This window comes from Varroa destructor, unplaced genomic scaffold, assembly GCF_002443255.2.
Source record: "Varroa destructor unplaced genomic scaffold, Vdes_3.0 BEIS01000006.1, whole genome shotgun sequence".
Taxonomy (NCBI): domain Eukaryota; kingdom Metazoa; phylum Arthropoda; class Arachnida; order Mesostigmata; family Varroidae; genus Varroa; species Varroa destructor.
The window spans coordinates 19798297-19825197 of record NW_019211459.1 but is presented as its reverse complement, the minus strand read 5'-3'; the positions used below and the strand labels follow the sequence as shown (position 1 = coordinate 19825197).

At 41.5% G+C, this 26901-nt stretch overlaps 1 protein-coding gene across 19 annotated transcripts in view; it reads right to left on the bottom strand.

The window, feature by feature from the left end:
• The window catches only part of LOC111253231 (diacylglycerol kinase delta-like), a 226754-nt gene that overhangs the window by 15313 nt on the left and 184540 nt on the right, over positions 1 to 26901 (bottom strand). For 18 of the 19 annotated variants that reach the window (XM_086993786.1, XM_086993788.1, XM_086993787.1 and 15 more), the window contains 6 exons: positions 17862 to 17996; positions 17512 to 17621; positions 13669 to 13881; positions 10957 to 11118; positions 10355 to 10604; positions 2249 to 2378 (listed from right to left, as the gene is read on the bottom strand). In XM_086993786.1, the coding sequence (XP_086849912.1) occupies positions 2249 to 2378; positions 10355 to 10604; positions 10957 to 11118; positions 13669 to 13881; positions 17512 to 17621; positions 17862 to 17996 (1000 nt within the window). Of the gene's footprint in view, positions 1 to 2248; positions 2379 to 5768; positions 9685 to 10354; positions 10605 to 10956; positions 11119 to 13668; positions 13882 to 17511; positions 17622 to 17861; positions 17997 to 26901 lie in introns of those variants that run through there. The other variant, XM_022812351.2, reaches the window with a different exon arrangement.

The window sequence follows — 26901 nt, the reverse complement described above, 5'->3', positions numbered from 1 at the left end:
AACCACTGTAGTTACACATTTAGATCATTCAAGGCATGTAGTGATTACTACCCACCTATTATTAGCGGTGCGATGAGGCCAGTTTAAAGATTAATCAGCCACATATATTTCTAAAGCCTCGTCCTCTAAGCTATTTACCTTGACATTCTCGTAGATTCAACGATTCCTGCAATTCCCTCCCCTTCCCCTCCTAATTTGCCTATGTAATAACCGTAACTTTTCAAGTTGCCCCTGACGATATTTTTAGATCGGTTTAAATTGGAAAAAAGCAGCGGAAGAACAAATTTAATTTGTTTAGTAAGAAACGTGCTAAGAAAAAAATACACATTTTTAGGAAATTCTAAGTAACCGATTCAAAAAAAGCATAGATCGAGAAGTGTTTGATTTTGATGGTCAACATTTCTGCACGAACGAGCCTGTTCTCGAGTTAGTGTTTTCCGACAATTGATTTTATAAAAATCCCTGAATGCTACGTCGAATTACCTTAGCATAAAACTAGTTTTGAGGCATTCTACTAAACGGGCGGGTGGAAAAAATTGTTCGAGTGTACAGCGTTTAGATCTTCGCTACAAAACTGTTTAAGGTACTTATTTTTGGGACCCATGGGGCTAGCTAGCTAAGTTCCTTTTATGTTGATTAGACTGACGCTTACTTACAAGACGCTGTTTGGCAAAAGCAAGTGGTTTTTATAAAAAAAAAAAAAAAAAAAAAAAAAAAAAGCTAGAGCTAATGGACGAATATGTTGTGTGGACATTTCATCCCTATGCATTCAGCTGATATGCCCCATGGCTAGTACAGAAAATATGTAATAAGCGAAGGAGTCGAAGCGGGACGTTTCGTTTGCCTGTCGGAAGTTTTTGTTGTTGTTGTTACTCTGTGCGCGCCGCGAAGGAAGGCCGTGGTGCTCATAATGGATTTTATCGATGACTTTTTTTCCATTTAGAATACCCTTATTGACACGCTGACATAATCGCAACGCTATCAATAGACTTTAAAACAACTCGTCTGCGCTTTCTATACCTGCACCTTTTTTACCTGTTCTGTACTTATGGAACTAAATGAAGGCACGACAAAGGTGCATTTAACAATGTGAAGAGGAGAAGACCCATAAAGAGACCGCGTTTTATTATTCTAAAGCAATATATCTAAATGACTACTACGATGGGTCTTCAGAAGGCCTGTGTGTAAAAAAAAAAGAACAATTTATAGAACATCCTTAGACTTAGGAATTAATACATTTTGTCCTGTAATGCTCCACATACGACATTTTGGCTGCAGCTCTTATAACATTGTCGTGAACGGGACTGACGACGAACTCTGAAGCTTCTCGCCGCAAGAGAGTTTACCAAAACTTTTCGTCAACTATTTAAGAATTCTATTTCAACAACAGCTTTAGCTATTGTATTTTTTACTAGTAAAGATAATAATGATAATAACGATACCGCACTCCTACCTTGTTGTTTTGCGGGACTATCATTGTACTTGATGGACTGTGACGACGACAACAACAAATCAGTCACGCCGCGTTGCCATGGCTGCTTTCTTAGATCATTCAATGTAATACTGACACAGTATAATTCAGAGTGTATCTTAATAAAATCGGTGCGATCAATACAATTTAGCATATCGGACACAGCTGAATTAGCTAAACTATCAGACCGCCTCCGTCATAGATCGTGTTTTTTGTACACCGCAAACTGGACAGTTTCTAATTGTCGTAAAGGCATAAATGCTAAGGCCGGAACAGGAACTAGGATTGGTTAGGTTATACCGTTGCGGGTCGGTGTTTAGCTGGTTAATGCGCATCTAGTTGGGAGCATTGCTCTGTTAATCAGCAACGAACAAGCGTACACAGCCGCGCTGGTTCAAATCTCAGCGTTCGCAATATCATAGATCTGTTGGAAAAGACCAAGATAAGTCGAGCCAGATACGCCGCCGTAAATCTGCATTGTTGAACATCGCTCTATCATTATGTACTGAAGAAATGTATCGTTTGAAAGATACAAAGCTGTAGAATGATCGTTGATTTGATTGTAAGCCCAATGTTTCTGCGCACTAGGCGGCGCTGCTAAATACGGTGACATTATATCGAGCCTTCGATAATGTCTCAGTTGAACCGGACATGGTTCCATTTAAAAAGTGTCTCTGTAATAATTTCTTTCGTTGTTTAGATATGTAATTTTAAATAGGTAATAATATTAAATGTAGAAATTCATCTTCACCACAAAATCGAAACCTGTGTACTTACCAATTCGTTGTCGGCGACACCGGCCGGTAGTCCAGATGGGAAGAATCGTTCTAGCAGTGAGCTCGTCTGTGAGGCAGCTAACCAGAGCTCGTTATCTACGACAGGATTGCTCTCCGAAATCGTTTGTATGCTATCAGTGAGTGAGTGAATAGCAACAAGCCAGCCCCGAAATTCAATGCGAACGATAGATTTACGAAGCAGGATTGATTGTTTCAGACAAATAGATCCCTCAGAAGATCAGCCACCGATTTACGTTAGCCATCATTTCAAGCGATTTCGGCAAGGTGTTGGAAAGCAGAGGAATTACCGGTGATCGATTAGCGGTAGTGGAGTTATTAGATAGTCCAAAATGCGATCATTTTGTAGATGACGCAAGGCGCCGAAGGTAGCAGGTAAAGGTTGGGCGGGTTTGATAAATGAAGTCGATTGACATGGAAATTAATCAAATGCGTGTTGGGTCAGGATATTTATCATCGCTCGATTAATTATTAGTAGGTTTTTGGGCACGTAATTTGCGCATTCATCGTTACAAACACAATACCGGTCGGAGGCATGTGTGCGGGATGAGGTCAAAGTCGTAGGTACACAAAGGGACGCGACAGTGCATATCAGCGAAAACGGGCAAAATTACCAGAAATAAATACGTCCAGAATGGCAACATCAACATTTTAAAGTAGATATTGTTACCCATTGTAACAATGCGATAAAATGCAGCGTCGTACAGTCCATCCGTTGATGGGCGTATAGCAAATTTCAGATAGCAAAATGATAAGCGAAATCCAATGCAATTTTCGAGATTCGCCGACGAATCAGCCATTGATGGGCCGCCGGTCATTCCCCAGGGGTGTGGGGGAAGACATAATAATTTGAACGGAATCGTCAGTGATCGCAGTTCGATTAGGTAGTTGTGATTCGTGTAGACATTGTCGGTAATAGCCGACGTCACAGGTCGATAATAGTTGTAAACACATATTAGTTTGTAGCAGACGATGTTGTATTAGTTACGGTTAGTTGAGGTTTGGCCGTCGCACGAACGCAGGCCGCGAGATACCGGCAAATGTTATCCAAACAGCATGAAACAAAATAGTAGAGAAAGAAAAAGCATGTTAGTGTTTGTTAATTTGCTGAATATCTTTGACAAATTTAACTACAACAAATCTAAATCGAATTGTCCCTACAGGAACATCTCATCAGTATACTTGTTTCCGCTTGAAATGCTTCAAACTTCCATGCTATATAACCAACTCGCTTTGTTGGAAGAGTAAACGATACCTACTGGGGTGCGATTAAAAATTTGATGCTGTTTTATATAGGGGTAATATGCTTTGTGCGTTATTGAAATGGAAAGTTTAGTAAGCGGTTGCGGCTCGTCACGATCGCTAGCAGACCATACACCGGAGCGAAATGAATCGCCTTTCCACGAACGTTATTATAGGATATCGTTGCTCTTTAGATTATAACACGAATCTACGATGTTTAGTTCTTGATTATTTGAATTAGGTAAAACGACTGGTTAAAAAGGCGCGAAAATTCGACACGGACAAAGTTCGCAAAGCTGAACGTATACCGGCGAAACATAACTGCCGATGAGCGAAGAGCGTTCTGCATCGAAATAGAGTTTCAATGAAACTGGTGCCCCTGTGGCTATACAATGTTCAGGCAGGAACAGTAGCTAAAATGTTATATGCAGGTTTTGCATGACGTCTGATCCTGTGGACGCTCCTCAGGGAGTGTCACGCATCAACTGGAGCTCAGATTCACTTCGGTCATCATTAGACTATTCCTGAATCACATGGTTTCCGCCGTTACTATTCTTGTTGTACGGCCCTACCCTATAACATTCTCTATATAAAAAACCATAGACGGATTACGTAATCGTTTATATCATCCCATTGCCACTGGGACGCAAAGATAGACCCACTTATGAGAATTATTAGTTGTAACGACGACGACGACGACGACGACGACGACACGACGACGACGACGACGACGACGACGACGGCGACGACGACGACGACGACGACGACGACAACGAATAACGATGATAACAGTAATTATAATAATAGTGCTTGTATGCAGTAATTGTTTTATGTCTGTTCTGCGTTGTTTATGTTTGTATGCGCTATCTTCTATCTACACATTGTTGTTGTTATTATTATCGCCGTACCGAATGTTACTGTATTCTGTTCAACTGTGTGTATGTGATGAAGCTCACTGCAGCGGCTGCTGCCTCTACTTGCATCGTTACCGTCTTCTAGCAAAATTCTTTTGCTAAGTCCAGACGAGAGACAGCGAAAGACGATCGTGGTAAACAGTAATGGCGGAAATGCAGTTAACCATGCAATAAATACCGTCACTGGCTCAGACCGACAGAGACATATACACACACACACACACAGACGGATGTATAAACAGACACACTGACATACATCGAGATACGGAGACATAGTACGTTCGCGCACTAACGCCAACGGGGTAGATGCGCAGGCCCGGCCCGGTCACTTCGTTTCCTATGGCCCATCAGCCTCTCAAGAAGTGGTCATAAATTAACGCTGTGTGGATGTTAGCCTGCGGGACGTCGATTGTGGGTTGGCGTCAGCCGCTGTAATTGCCGCTACTTTTTTAATTATTGTCAGTGCTAGAAGCGACGCTGCTGCCGCTGCTGTTATCGCAGTCGCGGCCCGAGCCAGGCTCGGCAATAAGAGCCCAACGACTTGTGGCCGGAAAGACTCGAAGGAGGAAGAGACTTGAGCAGTGGTTAAACGCGTCTGAGGACCGGCTCGAGTCCTTTAGAGGATTGCGGAAGTCCTAATGAAAGGTAGGGGTGGGAGGGGGGGGGGATGGAAATGGACACGGCGCCATTAACTAAAAGCAGCCTCATAAAACGCTCACAACTGTGCACATTGGCGATGCTGGAAAACCCACAACTATGCGCAGTGATGGCATTTTCGCCCATGCACGGTCTCACCTTGTTGACACTGCAATGGAAGAACCGACACCCAAGCCTTGTCCTTGGAATCTCGAGGCTACGGGCGATGGTGGGCAACATTTTCACCTATGGAATCATCGAGTGAATTTTCTCGATTTATTCTTCGCAACGAGATCGTCAGGTCTTATATATGGCTTAATAATGCGGTCGTTATCGTCGTAGCTGTTGTTGTACTGAAGACCACTTTCTGTTGCTCAACCGTTCAGCCATTACTACTATGTGTGCTCATCCCATCGTCTCAACCTAATTAAAGTGACGATTTAGGCAATCAGACAGTTGCTGCATGTGTTTTTTTTTTATCGTCGTCGTTACTATGAGAAACGGTGGCGAAGTAACGGGAAAGATCTCCAATATATTGCTACGCTACGAAATCGCTAGGTTAATCACTTGTAGTGGGATCCCCTATCGAACGCCGCTACCTAGCTTACAGCAGTAAATATTTAAACGATATCAATCACGGCCAGCATTCCAACACACAGTAACATTCGATACTACACTAAATAGCAACACCTGCGGGTTGAAAATAAACGATTTTTATGTTTATATAATAAACACATTTGTTTATTAACTGCTGTATTACAATTGGGCATCAGCATTATGACAATTGCTATCTCTACAAACAAAATCGATACACGTTGAATATATATTATAACTATATAATACTTTTAGGACTGTCTGAATATATGTAAATATCATAAACAAGACTACACAACAATATATTTATTTCCCATGCTTCATTTAACGTTAAAGCGTATTTGTGTAATACGACGGAAATCGATCCGGCTTTGCGGCGTGTGTTTAAGTTTATATCTAAAGCTGTCCAGGAATATACGAAAGAACGAACGCGAATCTAATACGAACCTTTGTGCACGAAAGCAAACGTTTAAGGCTTATTGTTGTTAAATGTTCCACTTACTTACATTATACATTCTCTGTAGTTACTTATTATCCTTAAGATATTTGCATTTATTTTACAAGTTTGATCACACAATTCTATACGTTTTATATATTTGTGACGCAAGTAAATTATAATAACAATAGAAAAAGTATTTATCGTAGAAAAGCTTGAAACCCTTCAGTCCTACTATAACCGGTAACGTTATACACATATCTTAGGGCATCAAAAACTGTCATCGGTGCGCGTATCTTTTTTGATAGTAAATTCTGATCGCGGATAGCAGACATTTCGTCAATGAGAGAAACAGAAAGGACAGAGACAGCTGTGTTACGACGACAGAAACATGATGTGAATTTCTACAAACGTCCCAAGATGGAACCGGCCTTATACAGGCCTTCGGTTCGAGTTCTTACGTGTGTTTGATGCCCTTTTGAGAAAATAACACATCGATTCTACCATTTACTTTTGTAAACTCTTGTTCTGGCCTGTAATGACATCCTTTTCAATGTATTTGTATGTTGACAAGTTTGCATAGTTATGGTGCACAATTAGGGATACTGAATAATAACTTCCAGGCTATGACTAATGCCTAGTTGATTTTAACGATCATAGCATAATAATAGCATTTTCATACAGTGAACGAAACGCGTTTTAATTTCGTTCTCTCTATCCAGTGTCCAATGTTAACGACCCCGATTCGCCAACGTCCCGACGCAAATATGTCCTTACCTGTTTTTACAGCATATTTCTCCATAAGATCGTCGACTGCAAATATGTCTACTACGAAATTCACGTATTTCGTAGGACGTAAAATAGTTCTTTAAGGATTATTACATCGTAACTGCGACCGTTCCTGACGGAACACATTATTTTCTTTACCCGTCCACTCAACAGTAGTACACTCATGGGGTGTTGTCCCTTGGCCTTTGCCAAAGTGATGCTCAACGCTGTTGTCAACATATATGTCCGTGTAGATGACCCTTTATACGAAACTTGAAAAGGTAAACCTCACCCCGATAGGTTTTGTCATGCATAAGCTCTTTGGTCTATCTAGTCCTTGGAGCCTAGAGATAACGCTTTTCTACTCGCAGTGGCTCTGAATCGTTCACAATATTACCAACGAAAGAGCTCTTAGACGATCCTTAACAGCACATGCGTATATACACGCGTAGAAACGACGACTCGCTATAGTCGGCGTTTTGTCGGCCATCCTTAAAGGCACACAATGTATTGCGTCAGTAAAGCTTTGCTTAAATACTGAAATATACGACTCTGAAAATATACAGGTAAATGAGGAACTGGATAATCAATTGGTCCGTCCTGACCCAACTATGAACGATGTTTTGATGCGATCGCATTGACGTCGCGATCTTCACCCACCGAGCGATTAGTTCCAAGGGTCCGGGCATGCGTGTTTGAACGGGCAACTGTTATTGAAAAGGCGCATACGGGAGAAGATGATCTTCTCGTGTATATAACGGGCGTTATAAGCTAATAGACTCAGTTTTGCAATGGAGGGAAATTAAGTGATTTTCATAGAGTGTCATTGAAACGCATTACCTACCAAAATGTAGGTTGCGATGAGAACAGTTAACCTCATATTATGTCGCGGGCGGCAACATTACACATCCAGTCAATAGAAATAACTATAAATTGAAACAAATAGCCTTCAGTAACTTGAAACATATATAGAGGCAAGGAGAAACTTGTAAAGGGTGGTAATTAACACAGAATGGAAACGGAAATCTCTCCCTTGCCTCGTTGACTGCAGTGAAAATGCGGCACAGCATAGCGATCGATACAAAAACGCAACGAGCTCCTCTTAGCGTTCGACCAAACGAAATATCCATAATGAACATATCGTGTCCAAGTAACTCACGGACATACAACGTAGGAAGTATCGATGCTGAAGTTTCATCACACCTTCATTGCACACGTCTGTCCTGGTGGAATGGTGAAACGATATCAGTGTGTGTTGTTTTCTTTTTTCGTCACTATAACTTATTAATCGTAAGTTCCATGTTCAACGATTAACTATGTATTCGACTACTTATCAGTTATTTTTAATCGCAAAGCTAGAAAACAGCAGTAAGTGCAGACGCTACAGAGACATTATGACACTTCACTCAAGCGATTCAGCCACTGTTAAACGCTTTGTTTTTTTCTGTAATTAACCTAAAAAGGAACGACAATTATAAGATATTGTACTGCATATGATATATGTACAGTATCTAGGTGGAAATGAACGCTATAATGGATCTAAGAGCAAACTCGAATTATATCGCTCCTATTAAGAATAATACTGTTCAAGACGTGTGTACTCTAGAAGGCAATGGATCCCTTACCGGCGGTCGCTTCGGACACGCCTGTTAGCGAAGCTAACAATTAGGTATCGTGATTTGTTTCCAACTACAACAAATATGTCAGAGGTTTCACAGTTGCGTATTTGGTGGAATTATTGTTACTTTCAATTATTACAGGATGTCCAACAATACAATTTCTACCAATTATCGTAGCCAGCAGAGCGTATGACGTATCATTTCTAGGGCCATAATTACGGGGGTACACCCTATAGACCCCCCTAGAAATAATTAGATTTCAGTAAACGTGTTATTTTCTAGATGATACAGTATCGAACCAAGTGTTTATAATCGCGCTATCATTTAGCAGGTTTTCTTTCACGTCAACATGATGTTAGTCCTGCATGCCTACCTCGCCGTAGATGGACCCATAGTATTACCATGAGAGCCTTCCGGATTACTCTGTCGGTTGCATTCCTTAAACCCACCCAGGTGCATACCGGCACAGGCTCAGGACACTGGCACTAGAATGTGAGAACCTGCCGGTGTCAGGCGTTAAACCACATATTTAAGGCCACTTTATATTCTCTCGTTTTCGGCTTGTTATTCTGCGAACATAGAGTCTCAGACCGATTTCGACCCCTCAGGACTGCTCTCTTTAGCCTTTGATCGACTCGTTGACATGGTAGGCTGTGATGAATCGTCCGTGAACTCCCCACTGTTTTCATCGTTACTTATGTGACCACTATCGTTGATATGACTTCGGATCACGTTTATTTCAGAGGCGTTATTGTTATAGCGACCGTTCGTAGTAATGGTGCTGCAAGAGCTAGTATTATTATTTTGAGTAGTCCTGCTACCGCGGCGAGTTGTGTCGTTTTCACTGATCTGACCGGTCGAGGAGTTTTTCATGCTGTTATTATTCAGACTATTAAATTCTGCCCGCGATTTCGCCTGCGAACTGTCAATTCCTACTGCAGCTATTGTGGCGTCCATAAGCAGGCGATCTATATGGTCGGAGCTGTGCGTGTGGGGAGGCAACGGATTCGGTCTAATTGGGGATGGCGCCAAAGTCGAATTACCCACAGCCAAACCGGCCTGGCTTTGCTTGGAGCGGCCACCTCCGCAACCCCAGCACGCCAGGCGAGAGAGGCGATGGACAACCCCTGATTTTGTCGATTTTTGCACAGATTGAGGTGGAGATGAAACGTTAGGTTGTGGTTGTACAGGCAGATTCGATAGGCCGCTACTGTAATGAAGATGATACACGTAGAGAGATGATGGAAATTGAAATGACAAAATAAAGCAGATAGATACTATGGGTTCATAGGTAACTCGCAGAGGCGTCTGCCTCCTAGGTAATGGAATAGCTTTTTGTCTATTTACGAAGCACATACATAGAGTATTTGTATTTGAAAGCAGGACAACGTCAGGCATCCCATATATGATTGCATATTTTTTTCAAAAATTAGTGTAATATAAACTGGCACTACTGTAGAGGATATATTGATATTTTTAAAAAGATCATCTAACCGCAGTTTATTAACACGGGTAAAGACGAAGATTGTTCTGTTATTAACTGTGACCTAAATGTGTGTCAGTTGTGTACAGGTAGAGTATACGGTTATATTCATGGAGTGTTTTTTTCAAAGAAACCAAATGTACTAATTGAAAAAATGAATGATAAATCGCTTATGGTGGAAACGACGGTAGACGTGTGCACGTATTCCTTCAGCCAATCCAGTGGTCCTTGAATACTACTTCATTCACGTGAGAAGCATCGGTTAAGTTGTTAACAAATACCGTCTATCAGACCAATATCAACAGTAGCTATCACTTATTAGGGTCTGATCGAATGTGACCAAACAGATCTGTCTTGAAGCAAATAATAAAGAAAGCAAATCAAATTAGTTACTCACACTTTGACAAGGCGTGATGCGGCCTCGATGAACGTGGATAATTGATTAACCTCATTGTCGGTGAAGAATCCGTCAAGAGGGTTTCCAGACGCGGACAGTGAGGGACCTAGCGAAACAGCAATGCTTGCGACTGCGCCCTCCAATGGCGACTGGCGTGACGAGTTATTTTTTCCAGGTGGTTGGGCTGAAGAGCTGCTGGTACCAATAACATTACTGCCTGCGGGAGCGGTCTTTGAGCCACACTGGCTTCCTGCAGTACAAACATAAAATAGAACCCGATAAAGACGGTCAACTCTCCTAGATAACAGAGCGGTCACAAAAACAGTATCCTATTGGAATCGGTTATCGTATATTCATATGTAGTATGCTCATCCAAAAGCTGAGAAAAGTCACAGGACAACAAATTGCATTAGCAGTTAAGAAGCAGCTCCAACTAGAGACCTAGACGATTGCTTTCGGTTGACAAAAACTAATAGTAGGAAATAGTGTGAAAAATGTCACGTATCAATAGTAGCGTTCAATGAACAATACGTAACCAATGCCGATTCAGTGTGTGAAAAGAAGCATCTATACGGGTAATCCCATAGCTGCGTTCAACTCACCGGATGAAGGACGCCGTTGCTTTTCGTTCCAACTCTTCAGCGACGACTCGAACTGCCGGTTTCGGCAGAGGATCTGCGTACGGTTTTTGTGCTGGATGCATACGCACCCGGGCGGCTGTAACCATGCCTCGCCGTCCACCTGCACAGGAACACCCTCCGTACCTAGAACAAAAGTAACAAAACGCAAACGCATAAATTATGTGCCGATCCACTCGCACGCTACAATGCGCCCTGCGGCGAAGAAAACAATGTTGGCAGAATTTTTTTTCTGCTGTTTCAAGATCGACCTAATATTTGACCTTATTCGACCTTTCTAGTTACGTTTTGCAGTCCTTAGCGCTATGTGTTACTGTTCGAATTAGAGCCACCGCGGCGACTCGCGATAACGAAATGTACGTTTTCAACTTTCTGTCTAGTGAGAACGATTCTTCTTTAATTATTTCTACTGTAGTATCTTTATTATTATTATTATTATTATTAACTACCGATTCGTGCCTTTTGTAGATATAACAAGAACATTTACTTTCGTATTTTCTCTATTGTTTTCGTCAAACTGGCAGCATTTGCATCCATCCATCGATCTGATGACTCCGTTTCAAGAAGGTTCGCGTTCAAGTTCCGTCAAATTTTTAGCTGTTGCAGTCTTTAAAGCCTTGCCCCTGTCGGCGAGCCTCCGCCTGCAGCCCTGAACACACCTGCATAACCTTACAAAGGACTAATCCAGCGGTTGATCTGGCCTTGCTAGTTTATCGAAATAGCGTTGCATTTAGAAAACTGAGTATTTTAAAAGAATCCCCTTAATTCCTGCCTTCCGTTCTTTCAGTGGTATAGCTCCATTACAACCTGTACGGCTCGCTTCGACTGTTATTTCGGGCAATAGGTAAGCCACGGGGCAAGCGAGCTTATGGGTACTCTTTGTTCGCAGTCGCAGCAAGGGCCGTCTTTGGCAGTGGCTCTGGCAGCAGAAGCATATACCTTAAGGCAGGATGAGTAGGCACCAACGCTATTTTGCATCCGAGTTTTGCCAGTCGTACAACTGAGCATGAACGGACAGAAGCTACTGCTCTGTTTCGACAGTGCGCTCCGTTTCACTCGCCGTCCGCCGTAAATCTTCTCGAATCCTTGCTAACTTTAATAGCTGCCGCCTTCTGCAGGCGCTAGCCAGTAGGACCAGGAGCCGCACTAAAAACCAAATCCGATGTAATCGTTCGGGATCGTCGTTTTTGTTTGTCTTACACCCATTTTGTAATTCTTACAAAGCCACCAGATTTTGCACTGGTAACTCCTTTGACTACCTGGCTAATTACAACTCTGATTAACTGACCTGCTGGTTGACCTGTGCGGACATTGCTATCTTTTGATCATTGTTTGACCCGACCAGAGTGACAGGTATTCTCATCCGAGATTAGGTCGTCATCTAATTTGTGCTTGGACCTCGACCACCGTAGTCGAACCCAATTATTTTCAGCGGACTAATGTGTCAGTCGGCGATAGTGAGACATTTTCGAACCGGGTGTCGCAGGGAAGAGCGAGGCGAAATAAAGACTGGCTTCTAGGTCGCGGAAAATCGGTGACGATTGATGGCGGGCTAAAATAACTTCGAATAATTGTCCTTTTTTTGAGAGATATTTCCAAGCCTCAATTTGTCCACGACACTTTAATTTTAGAAGTTAATATGGCTCAGAGCTTGTAGCAGGCAGTGGGGTAATATGGGGATATAAAGTAGGGATAATAAGGTAGTCTGGTGTGAGACCCGATACAGGAAGCAGTCGCGTGAAGCAGTACTTCACGGCAGAAGCTGACTTGAAACATTCAGTTTTTCGAACTGAAGTGTGACCCTAATAAGGTTTTCAAGTGACCAGTGATAAATAGATCTGCTTACGTTATAGCTGCTGTTCTTGAGTCGAATAGCATGGTGCGCACTACAGCCTTAATACACGTGCGTTTTTACTACATGTCCTATAATTTTAGGTTTGAAAACAGATTTTTTTTGTTAACGGCAAGGCAGTGAACCATTCGCGGCTATAACATGCTTCTACCCGAATTATCCGATGCGATAAGAGCTGTCCTTTTAGTTCTAGAATAACTTATTCAACTTAGGCTCAACCTCAAATACAACACTCAATGATAGCGTTAAAATTTTTTAAGGCGGTGGTTTGAGCAGCTAGGCCTCTGCTCTAGACTGCTACTACTGCTAGAGACTAAGAATCGTTGTCTAAAAATCCGCCTGCGATGCATAATTACACAACCTGTATAAATAAAGAAACGTAGCATTGGGTATGGGTTGACACTTGTTTACCAAAAGGTAAATATAACCCACAGAATTGCTACGAAGTCCCGTATGCGTAACCTTGTCTATGACTCTCGATCGACTCCTGTGTTCTGTTGTAGCATAAGTGATTATCTGCAAGTTTCCGGACCCTCTTTTTCGTAATGGAGGCTGTATAGTTTAGTAGGAACTCGATATTCGAAGTAGAAATGATGCGGTGTAAATCTTCGTCCGTTTAATGCTACGGATTTACTCCGACGGGTTTCTCGAGAGGAAAATTCTTTTTGACGGATTAAGCTTATGTTTCGTATGATCAAATCAATAGTTCATGGTATATTCCTGTGTTTTTTTTTTTTTTTTTGCTTGCACCACTATTGAACAAAAGGAGGAAACATTGTTAAATATTTAGTCATTATTTTCGGCTACGACTTACTTAGACTTACCGGTGATAGTAATTCGGACAGAGCGACATTGTGCGATGCGGTGATGCTGTAGATTGATCACCCGGGACGCGGCCATTTGGACCGTCCCGAAGACAGCAACTACCTCGAGGATCTTGTCGTCCATAGCTGGCGCGAAAAACACGTCGTCCTCTTTGCTCCCACCCCAAAAGTTTGAGCCCCCCCCGTACGATGGGATGTTCAAGACAACAATGCCTGAAAGGGGTATTTGGACGAGACGAACGAAGATGACGTGGTGAAAAAGGCAGGATCATTACAAACGCATAAGTAGAGAGTATCTATTAGGCAAACAATTCTCGTGATAGAACAATGACACTAAGCTTAGAGACACGTGCTGGTCTAGGTCTGGCTCTAGCGGAAACTAGCCATCTCAAGCAGTGTTTAAGGGCTGAAACGCTGGATGTGGATCTCGGAAACACTTATGTAACATAACATTTATAACAGCAAATAGAAAGATACAAGAACGTTCCACTTCTTATAGGCCATTGGTAGGTTCGACATTGATTTTAGTAGGTAATAAATCATTGCTCAGCATCATTCAAATTAAAATTGGCCAAATAAATTTCGCTTCGTCATTAAGTAAAGAGTAGATTTGTGTTCATTTAACCTTTAATTAAGGTATAAGTGGTTCAAAAAACACTCAAAAAAGATGGAGCGCTATTCATGTAGCTAGCTTTCCTTCTTCTCGGATACTCGACTCGATTTACTATTATACAGTTATATGAACACAGCTGTCTGGGGGACGCTGACGCTTCGGCAACAGTCAAACAAACTTCACTCAAGTTAACATGTCGCTAGGCTCTTTTCTGGGATGGCCAGTATATTCGGACTTAATTAATTATTCGTATCGTAGGACACAGTTTAAGATGCTCAGGTACATCATCTAGAAGCGATGAAGCACTTGCGGCTCGTAGTCTCACAGCATGAAGTTTCCAATTTTGGCTCGATGGCACAGTGTCAGGGAAGGTTTCCACTAGATGATTTACGAAGTCCATTTGTCACATCAACGCAGATGACGCGCGTCGTTTTCAGAGCTTTTAATCGATGCAGATAGTTAGCTTGTGACTGTTGCATAAACTACGATGGCGCAAACTGAAGATACCAAACGGAGCTGCAGCCTTCGACTCGCACAATTTAGGTATCATCAGGAACTGTCACACGGTCCATTAGAATCATAGCCGATTATACCACGTCGTTGAAATGTACAATTTTATCCAGCGACGCAGAATCTGCGTAGATGCCCTAACTACGTCGTCTAACTCGATGCTATAACTTCGTTTTAATAAGTTTGTTAAGAACGGTGGACACTCGTTACTAGGATCCCTAGCGAAATATGGTAGCTGATTTGCCCAAAGTCGGCATACAGATAGCGGTCAATACAGCACGGGTTTTGTCTGCAGGATCGTCAAATCGGTACTCGCTTTTATAGAAACAATATTTAACGTTAAAAAAGACGATTCGCTCGATTACATTTATTGCATTTTGTACATGTCGACTCGCAAAACTTTGGAACATCCTGGGGTGCCTTGACCTAAATGCAACTCGGTAGGATAGCCTCCTTAGTAAATTAGCTACTCAGGAGGAATCCCAACTTTGATTATTTCAAGGATGCGCTCGAACGAGTCAATAATATTCAACATACATTCAACACTCTTCATCTAAAGCATTTTCGACAGACATAATAAACTGCGATCGTGGCCATACGTCTATGGATATAGCCTATTTGGTCAAAGTGTATGCCAAAGCAACCAACTCGATTTAATCCTATTCCCTTATGGATATCTATAGTGGACACACATGTACGATGTCGTCACATCGTAATGGCGACAAATACAAATAACATTTGTTTATCGAATTATTTTTAATGTTGGCATAGAGAAGAAATGCGACTTGAGCCATACTCGAGTCCATATAAAAGTAGTTCGACAAAGGATCTTCATGCAAAGGTTCCGAACATAGACGGTCATTCACAATACAATTTGTACTATTCTGTCTATCGTCGACGACGAAGACTCTGCTATGAGTCTTCGTCGTCGCTTTAATGGGACTGATGTCTTGATCGATCCGTGCCCATCGGACAAATAGGGAAAGTTAAAGAACCAACGGAACGAAGATGAGCGTGAGCTATTTTAACCATAAGGATACCCGAGGGAACCTCTATTTCGACGAACAAGCTTGCGATGCTTGACTGAATCGGTCGCTCTGGCAGTTCCTTTTTAAACACAGTAACTTTGGCTGTTACCACCGCTTTCATAGGGAAAAGCTCGTTTTAAAGAGCGGCCAGAGAAGTTTAAATATCTTGTTCATCCATCTGTATTTATTCAATTATGGCCTCTGACTGAAACCCAACTGTTCTGGGCATATGATTTCAACGATACTGGTGGCACGGACACCGAATGGGGAATTAGGTTAAAAGTTAGACCCGCAAACAGCCATGTACAGCAGGTTCATGTTTTGCCTTGCCTTGCCTTGCCTTGCCTTATAGATTAAGCTGCAACACACGGGTGCTGTACGGCTGATAGAGCCAGAAGTTTAAACAACGGCTTCCTACCTAGCAGACCCATGCTAAGTCGGTCATCTCAGTTGCGGTGCTTCGTAGGAAAATCGTAGTACGTTATCATAGATAGCCTACAAAAATTATTTAGTCGTCTCGACACGCTTCATTTAAGGCAGGAATATTTGAACACTCGCGGTAGAGTGTAAAGCCTCCTTTGCTTAAGTAGAGACTTTTAACGAAACGTCGAGATGTTGAGGTAGACCGACCTAGTTATAGCACCGGCGCCTGCAATCCGCTCTCGTTCGTCGAACGGGGGCCCGCCTCCAAAACAATGGTAATAGCCTAAACTTCCGTAGAGTCCCAATCCGAGTTCAAAGCTTTTGACCATAATATTAAATGAAAAAATGTATATATTAGCCGATCCTAATAAAGATCTGCACGTTGTTTCCACGGATCCTGCAACATTCTTTGTTTTAACACATTTAGATAGAAAGATCAATGTGAGATATCTTCTTCGTGATAGACATCAGTTAGCTAACGACTCTTCAAGGTTACCATTGAAGAGTTATTTAACAGGAGCCTTTAAATAAATATTACTAAACACCTAGTTTGTGAAAGAATCTGAATCAAAAGTACCTATGGCTTTAGCCTGTTTCAAGCCTACATGACACAGTCGAAAGTTTGCGATAGAACGTCAAATGATTACGCTCAACCAGCTGTCTATACGTAACTTGATTCTCCAATTCAAGATTGTAGCTAGCCTATAACGAGCTGGCATTAAGAAGACGAAGACGCTGCTTAAATAACTAGACCACAAGAGAAATAACCCGTGTCTAACGTGGGCCTCAGCTAACGAAATTCGAAATTACGTCGGTGATGGCACCTGTCTCGACATTAGTTATGATTAGCGATATAATTTTGGGAGAGGTTCTTGGTATAATTTTAGGAAAGGTTTTTGGCATAATTGTGGAAGAGGTTTATTGGTAAAGCTTTGGGACAGGATTTTCAGGACAGGTTTTTTGGTAAAATTTTAGTACAGGTTTTTGGGTATAATTTTTCAGACAGGGGCTTTTCGAAGGAATGCGTCGCTTACCGTTCTTGTACACATTCTAGGCAATCTGTATCACTGCATAGCACGTCTGTTATATATCAATATGCATAAATATTTTGTCATAGATCTTAAATAACGATAATGAAAAAAATAGTTTTTATGCAACCGTTAACGTAAGGTTCTCGTAAAACGATTCAGATTTAGTTAGTTAGTTAGTTACACTTGAAAATTTCATCTGCGTATTACCGCACACCGAGTACATACATCACCGACTCACCTTGTAATGAAGGCAGAGCAATCCTGTGACCGTCGCACTCTAAATGAACCCGCTGTTCTAAATTTTTGTATGTTTTATTCAATAGTTCGCGTCCACCGAGCACTCCATACCTAACCGCGAGAGCACAGTGTGACAAAAAGATCTGTATTAGCTTATTTATCCATACATGTATACGCTCCGTAAACGTTAAGCAAGATTGGACGCGTAGCTTTCTTGAGGGCTCCTGCACGATTATAGGAACTTTCGAAATGCCTTGCGTTAACCCCCTTGAGAATGATACCTGAAGCTCATCCGTTAAACTACTAAATGAGATCCGACGCAAAATAAAAACAACAAACATAGCTTCTTACCACATGAGATTTTTTGTCCGTGATCGACATTTTTCGGGATGTTCCTCGCGTTTGTTATGAAATTCGAGAGCAATTTTAGCGTCTAATCCAATGCCAAAATAGTTGTTCATTACGCATTTCTCCTGGAAACAGTCCCTGTCTCGTCAATGTGAAAGAAAAGAAAAAAAAAAAAACGTTTCTATTAGTTGATCTTGTCTATCGAGTCGTTTTTTTCATTTATCGTAATTATCACGGATAATAAAAATATAGGAAATCCCAAGGGAACATGCACCTTGCCACCGACGATATGCTTCTATATAAGCGGGAACAATCGGCAATCGCCGTCTATAAGTTAGCTTTTATAAATTACGTATTTCATCTAACATCTTTTACAAAAATATCCCGAATCATTAACGGAGAACGCTGGACGGATTGCCCTCACCGTTTCATTCAAATTGACAATCAAAAAAATCATTAACTTTATTATGTGTAATAATAGTCGTCAGCATAACTAAACTACTCGGGCGTCAGTAATACGCGTCCTTAAAGAAATGGGCTTTATGTGAGGCTCCTATCTGCTTCGACAGGATAGGCTACAAGCTCCTAGATAGATACGTCGTACGGCTGATATACATGAAAGAGTAACATTTTCTGTATTTTGTTGATCCTGTACGAGACGAACTATTCACACACATGTTGCTTAGCAGTCTTTTATGCAGGTTATGGCGGCGAAGATCGCCGGTCACAAAGCAGCTTGCTAAGTTGGGCTCATATTGAACGTTACACGGACAGCAGTACTAAATGAAAAGTATGATCATCACGTGGGATAATAATAATAAGAGGATCTGCTTTTGGATTCTGACATTGGGAGAAATGTTTCTTTTCTCTTGCAGCACACAAGATATCACCATCTACCGCGATCCGAAGGTTCCGTCAGCTGAAGACCGGGAAACTCAGTACGGCAATATGGAGAACGACTCTGATTAGAGGTAGTGTGCTGAACTTCGACGGTGAACAGGGTCAGCGAGGTGTCTTATGCGATTCAAACTTCGTATCATGAGTAGATTACGGTTAATGTTATTTGAGTTGTCTACTGAAAGCACCTCAATACCAACAAAACTTAGGCTCTTGCAGCGTATCCGGTCGTATCATATCTGTCTGTCTGCGTGCGTGTTCAAATCATTATGACCTGCATTCAAAAGTGCAAGCCACTAAAACACAAAACTGTTGCTTATTCTCCTATAGCAGTGGTAGCAGAAACGCTTAAGATTATCAGTACAGGCCATAGCAGTATGTTGCATACACAAGGCTATTGTTACTAACATCTTTTAATTTTAAAAAATAACGCTTAGTAGTCAAGTTTTTAGTTCTCTGGAGACCAAAGCGTTGCGGAAATTCACCGAAGACTGATAAAGGTAAAGGCACGATACAAGGGGACCTTAGGCGAAAACACAGCACGTGAATGGTGCAAACACGGAGGTGCTGAATACTAACGAGAGGATGACCAGAAGTAGAGGTTGCAAGTACAAGAACGCATTGCCGTTATCGACGAGCCTTTTTGCAATCAAGAATGTAAAAACTCTGGAAAACAGAACTAACCTTTCGCATGTAACATGTTAAAGAATTGTAACTGAAATATTGCTCGGAAACTGAGTAAAAAATGGCTCCTTAATGGAATGACTCCAGACCAATTGAAAATGTATGTGGTCTATTCTGTGCAATTACCTTTAATCACCAAAAGAAACTTGGCTAGAGTATACGGTAGTCATACAGGAGGCATGGTTCAGGCGCTACGGCCAGCCGGAAAAGGACCGGGCGATAGAATAGCGTTTCCCTGGGGAAAATGACAATGCCAAGTAGTCTCGCGCTCAAGGTACTACTTGAGGTAGTAAGCAGAAAATGAAACAATGAACGCAGCCTGCCACCTTGAGTTCCTCGTTAGACTCATAGACCATTTGCACGGGAATCAAAGGAACGCATTTGCCAGTCTGGCCATTTGGTGGCAACGCCAGAACTTATTTCCATTGATCAATCAGCTGCTCGATACCTTTAGGATCCGTGTCTGTGTGGCCCTAAAAAGACAACTAATAGGCAAGGATATTCCACTATAGATTTTTTGCGAGAAGCCATAGAGAAATTACGTATGGAAATGCAAATTGTAGGTATATAGCTATCCAAAGGTTGTCAGGGTCCTTCAACAAAAGTCCAAAAAATAAAGGAAAACACTTCTAACGCATACTAAAAAGCCATTCTTTTAGTTTAATTACTTCAGAAATTCTTTAATTGCCAAAATTTGCGTATTTATATTATATAAACTTTTATGTAATAAAAAAAAAAAATATATATATATATATTTCAAAAAACAACCTGTGCCATAGTGTCCATAGATGGCTGCATATTTTTAGATTTTCAAAGGCGTTTGCCTGCCACTACTCCTAATGATACGAGGCTAAAGAATAATAAATATATACAAATTTGACATAAATTGAACTGTTATTGAGTAGATGCTGTAACAGTTGCTCTGTACAACGATGTTCGGCATTCAGGCTAGCTAAGACAAGATAATTAATGAAAAATTTTCACGCTCGCAGAAATCACTTGAATTTATAATATATATGTATGTATATCAAATATAGTAATAAAAGAAAGAAAGAAAAAAAAATTCGTCTGGCGACTCAAGTGGCTTCTGCTACTGTATGGCTTCGATAAATAGTTTCTTTTGCGGCCAAAACCGATCAGGAGGTAAAAGTTTACAAACACGTCTCGAGTGAACCGAATGCCTTATAACAATGATCGTTTGGGGTAGCTAGAAGAGTGGCGTCGCCTTACGGGGTCCTTAAAATATACTCGGTTTCAATAGAAAGGTAGCTTGTTGAAAACAAAATCGTTACTGCTATGTACATAGCAAATATACGCCCCTCTTTTTTTTCTCTCCACTCGTAGCCGCTTCTGACGATATGAATGTCTTCTCGATCCAGTGAGACGTGAGATTTGGCACTAAACGGCTGCGACGCAATGACGTGAGTCGTCTATAATTCTTTCAAAAGGACATCGGTAAAACAGTTTCCCAAGTCATTGTGATACATACTGTTTGTCATAGTCCGTCCGCCATTGAGATAACATGATGGACAACTCGGACGTATGGCCGATGGTGGGTCGGTGGTCAGGGTCGGCATTGCCCGACTCGCGGCTCCGGTCAGCGCAGTCTGGTTCAGCGACAGCAGCTCCGTTAACAACCCCCGTGGCCCAAACGCAAACCTTGAACGAACCGGTTAATCTGTCGAATAGACGCCAACTTCTAAGCGATAGCCTGATAGCTGCGGCCGTGACCTGGTACTTGATTGAACGCTATGTGAAAGGCACGTCATGCACACATCCATCTGTACACTGTTCGCTCAATGTAAGATGTGCAGTACTCGCGGCGCCAACGCACTAACAGTACGTGTGTCTGCAGTAATAAGTTCGTCTGCCGCCTGCTTCTTCAAAGGTCGCTAGCAGCACTAGCCACTTACTAGAAGGATAGCGAGGGTGGGACAATTTGCCGAAAAGCTGCAATACAAACCAACGACCATGTCGACCTGCCGACGTAACCAGCCTAACATCCAGGGTCACACGCATTGCTTCGCTTCTTCTACGAGTCCCGTTTGGCTCACTTCGCTCTTCGACTTCCTTGTCCGCTCTCTCGATTCACGGTACGATGGCACAAATATTCGCTCATAGACTCATTTACTTCCTGGTGATGGCCACACTGCAGCTGCTAGCAACGGCGTAGCACGCAGTATGAAAATGCGTGGTGGGCCTGGGCGAGCCAATACGTTGCGTCGTAGCGAGCGACAGAGATCGCAAATCCAAGCGAGTTCATAAGACTATGCGAGAGCAAAGCTAGCGAAAGGCTCACATAACTAATTTAATGAGGCTGTAGCATCTACGAACAAGGATAGGTCGTCGAATCGCAGCCGACTCAATAGCATATTCACGTTTTTTCTCTCATTCATAAGCGTTTAAGGTTATAATTTTCCCACAGGAGATGTTTGATTGAGACACGCGATTTGAGCTGAAATACTAGTTTGTGTCTGGGTCAACGCGTTTGACGCTATCTGGTCCGAGAAGCGATTCCTGTAGCACCCTTTTCCCGTGTCGCGACTCCTGTCAGCGTACAACGGATACAGCATAGAAGATCTATTTGTCCAGTTCACCATATCATGTATTCCATCTGTGTCATAAAAATGCCTAAATTAAACAACGGGAAAATATCAAAAGGCATTAGCAACGACGTTTCCTGTTAGGGCCACGCACTAAGCGTCCCTTTGGGAGTAAGGGTTTTTCCCTACTCACACGCCTTCAAAGTATCGCAATAGATGGCAGCGTATAATAACCGAGATCATTACGACACCGAACTTTGTCGTATTGCAGTCATTTTTCTGGTAACGTTAGAGATCTGATCTACCAGTTGGCAATAACTGATACATAATACATTTTGTTTGGAAGCTAGTCACGCCTGCGCTGAAGCTTCCCTTCAAACTCAACATCGTGTAAGGTTTAATAAAAATGCTTATTGCACTAGCGGACCTGTGTGACTTTCTTTGTCATTGCTGCCTGACCCTCCATACGTGTCTGAGCCGGTCTCCAAAGTTAATTCCACGGTTAGGAAAATCCAATTTATGCCCTAGATGGTTCGTTCGATAACGCTCCAATCAGGACGCTGATCAATCCGCTAGCTAGCTAGCTAGCTAGCTGCCTGGAGAAAACCATTGAAATCTTGGCCTAACCATATCAGGCGGTGGAAAATTTAAACCATTTTCCCAGTAACTTGGCCTGCATGCAATACGACAAATACTATAATCTGTCTTTGTAAATATTGAAACCAGAGTAGGGTTTATTTATTGTTCTTTGCCAAAAATGCAGTTCGAGCAGTTATGGGAAGCAATTGTTTCAAGAGTAGAAAAAAACACTGCAATACTAACGATAAGTACGGATGTGTTCTGTGTAAGTTCAATAAAAAATTCATAGTAATTCAACTATTTATTACTCGGCGAAATTTCGAGCAACTACCGGACCCCAGATCATCGTCATTTATTCAAAACAAAAATTACCTATACACTCAGTTGTTAGCCTATAATTCAGCCTAGGATATTGTACGAAAATGAGGCTAGCTATTTCAGCAGATCAACGCATAAAAAACACCGACAGCATTAGGCCCAACGCTTATGCATGTCCTCGTGCACGAAAAATGTAACATGAATCCGCATCGACGTGCCCTGTGCTCTTAGTAAAGGTTACAGTTACCTGATCGGTAAGATAAAGCCAACTCTAACGTGTGAAACGTACGAAGACAGTTAACAATTGATAACAACGTATTTGATAAACACTTATGCATGCAAATATTCAAAATAAGCCATGAGAGTTTTGCTGCACGCTTATCTCTTTAAAGAGATGACAAAGCAAACGTCTACGCTCGGATCTTAGCGACTATTCATAACTGACAGAAGTTTTTTGTTTTTTGTTTTTTTTTTTTTTTTTTTCGTTTTTCAGTTATTCTAGAACTGCTGTCGGAAAATACACAGATTCATTCTACATGCCTTAGGTCTCGCCCAATAAATTCACTATATACAGGGCAGCTCATTGCATATTGGCTTCGCTCCCTTTGGTCTTGTAGCTTGAATGTTTTAGGAATTTCAATATACTACATAATGTTACATCGTTAATCTAATACGATTCCTCGAACACTAGTAAGAATAATATTCCCCACAGGCATCTGCAAATGGGTTCCAAACAAAATATGTATAATCTTTTATAAACGTCCAGCTAACAAAGATCGTGTAAGACTCTGCATCACTGGTCCACACGCGGCATCTAGCGATAAATTTAGTTACTATAAAATTGTAATCTGGTAGTTCGTATCATTGCTAGTATGATTATTTGAAAGCTTCTAAATGTACGTGTGTGTAGAAACACACACTTGACAGTTGTCAAGGTAATTCAGACTATATTTACAAAACCATAGCTTCTTCATTATGTCCAGTTATGTGGCTACTGGAAACCCATTCAATCGTTGTTGGCATCGCTTGCTATTATTAGGTTTCTTCTTTTCAATGCTAGTCCACACCGCTAGCCACCACGCACCATCAGCTAGAAAAACACGAATTCTGACGCTATCTTGCGTTGAACTATTAAAACTTCCCATTAGAACAATCAGTAGATCAGCCGTGCCGTGACAAATAACGTCACGTGAAGCTTCTGCTTGCGGGATTTCAATAAGAAAAGAATGACGTAATATCTGTTCATTGTTTCTGAGGGCCTGTTGAAGTCACCACACAAGAAAGACTTCCTACGGCGAACATATCATTATCCCGTAACGTCCGCAACGACAATTGTTCCAGCCTTCTCATCCAGAGGCGGTCGCTCATCGCACTAGCTACACACTGCATCCTATCTACGTAAGCGATGCCTAAAATAGGCGGTGTACCATATAACTGTCAGTCCCTGCCAGTAAGTGAAGTGGTTTCACTTCGTTCTTTGCATCTATTCTTCGGAGGTGGAAGCAGTTGCGGCACTGAATCGTCTGGAGCGTCACATTTATCTGGCCCGCCAAACGAGATGAGAGCCGCAAACAAGGCCTACTTAATACGATTTTTCTTGGCTCGAAGAAGCGCCCGAAGCAGTTCATGAATCGGTAGAACGTGGTCTTCCTATTTGCGGTAAATTGTGAGCTGAGTTAACCACGACAGGCAGACGTGTGTCAATATATAACTAAATAAATGGTGGCATCCATCTATAAGGTCAAATTTATGGATTCAAAAAGTAATTATATAATAAATTATTTGATACTTATTAAAGGTCTAAAAAAAAAACGAATATTTTCACAAATATACCATAACTATCGATGCTTCTACTCTAAACATTTCCTAAAGATATGATAATACTGATTCGTTACGGTGTTTGGATGGAAGCAATGTATGGGCGTGCACTTGCAGTTAAACTCTAAACATAAAAATTTCAATGGGTCGGAATGAACCCGCTGTAAATAAGAACATTGAAGCCTTCAAATACGGCGAGTGGCTCGCCTAAAATGTTGTGGCAGGACATCAACTTCGCAGACATCTCGGTCTTTACTCGTTCAGAGAGCTACTCTCAGTTACTGGCTGACACCAACGAGGCAGTTTGTGTCTGCCCTGGACGTATTTGTATGTAAAGCTCGGCCATGGAGTCAGACCCCACCAAAAAATATAACGAATTGGGAGTCAAGAGCGTTGTTTTTAAATAGGAACTACATTTCGAATGCACTAAAGTGCTTATCCGAGGGCTGGTCTTTGTCTCACAAAAGAAAGCGGTGATTATGGCGTGTTTTTACGAAAATCAAGTTAGCTTTCTCAGTCGTAAAAACGTACAGCTTCTCAAGAACAAAGCCAGTACCGGGCTCTCTTGAGACATCGTCTGAGAACTCAATTAGGAATGTTTGCTCCATCTTCCTCCTAACTGATCGGGCTTTTTTCATCTCTTGATTCTTAAGCTCGCTCGCATCGTTGAAGTATACCCCCTAAAGGGTTTGTACCGGATAGACCGGCACAATCTTCTGGTTGCACGAGCGGAAAAAAGGCCTGATTTTTAGAAATGCTGCTTTGCTGGTAATAATAATAATAATAATAATAATATTATTATCACATGGACGAGTTGGCCAATGAGGCTAGTATATACATATGCATCACATTAGGTCATAGAAATCACTATGATGTATGTGTGAAAGAACAATATTTTGTAAAAACATTTAATGAGAAAACTATACCAGTTCTTAATAGATGTAGCCGTTTATGGCCTTCTTGGACCTTGCCAATATCAAGCCACTGAAGAGTAGGTGCGATACACATAAAAATGTTTCCTTGCTTGCGTTCAACGAAGAATCTAACGGACTTTTAGGCAGTTTGTTTGCAGACTACGTAAAATGTCCTGGAGAAAATTTGTGCGATTTCAATATTAGTGACGTACAAAAACATGTTAGCCTGGAGCCTCGTTCAAACCTTTCTGTTCTTAAGATGAAACATAGCGAGAGAGCTTTCACCGAAGTGCTCTTTTGGCCGACCGCTTAGAACAATCTCTAAAACCCGTTTGTGACTAAAACTTGGCACCCATTTTACTTCGTGTTGTATAAATGTGGTACAAGCTTGCCCCAAGGCTATTATTATTTTCGGCTTCATATAAGTGTGAAATGACGACCCGGGTCTAAGCGACTTTGAACATAACTCGCTTATGCGCTATACCACGATTGGCCTGTTAGTATTCTATGCCGAGACCGTTTCGTTGCAAAAAAAAGTAATATGATTTTGTTGGTCTAGAATCGTTCCGTTCTAATACTTTTTTTTTTTTTACTCTCTTGCCTTTTGCACGTAAGCGTGCTCAAGGTGGAAAGCTTTCCTTTTAGGTCACACCTGAAGATTCTAATTGAAGATTATGTTATTTCATGTACTAACCTCATTTGTGTTTTGTATATCTATTTTTAGTTGCATAACATTTCCACAGAATCGAAAGCGAAAAGAGAATCTGTGTACTCAAAATACAACATTTCAATTTAGTCTTATTTATTTCTACTAAATGACATAATACAAAATATTGTCATTTTCTTTCGCCTGTCGTGTTCGTACGCGTTGGATGGCACCTATCTAAATATGGAAAGGCAATTTCAATGGTCAGACTCGTTGGCATTCTTCAGAGGGGCTGGTCACTGGAATCTCTTACTAGGACAATCAGGCTAGGACGTGATTTTACTTGCAGGCAAACGTTACAAGTTAAAACTTGCTTCAGGTTTTGTATGCCCAGAACTTTGCGTCTCCCCAGCTATTAATAATTCATGAGCTATCTGCCATAGTATAAGGATACGATTTAGCTCTAACTAATATAGATTCTATTTAAAGATGTGTAACGATGCAATCTGATGAGCTTACTGTTCATAACCAAGATACATTGCACTCTATAAATATATAAAATATTTTAGACAATTTAGCGCTTATGGCAGGTAAACTTCAACCTACCAATAAAAATATTTTGTTCGTGAATTCAAGTGAATTCG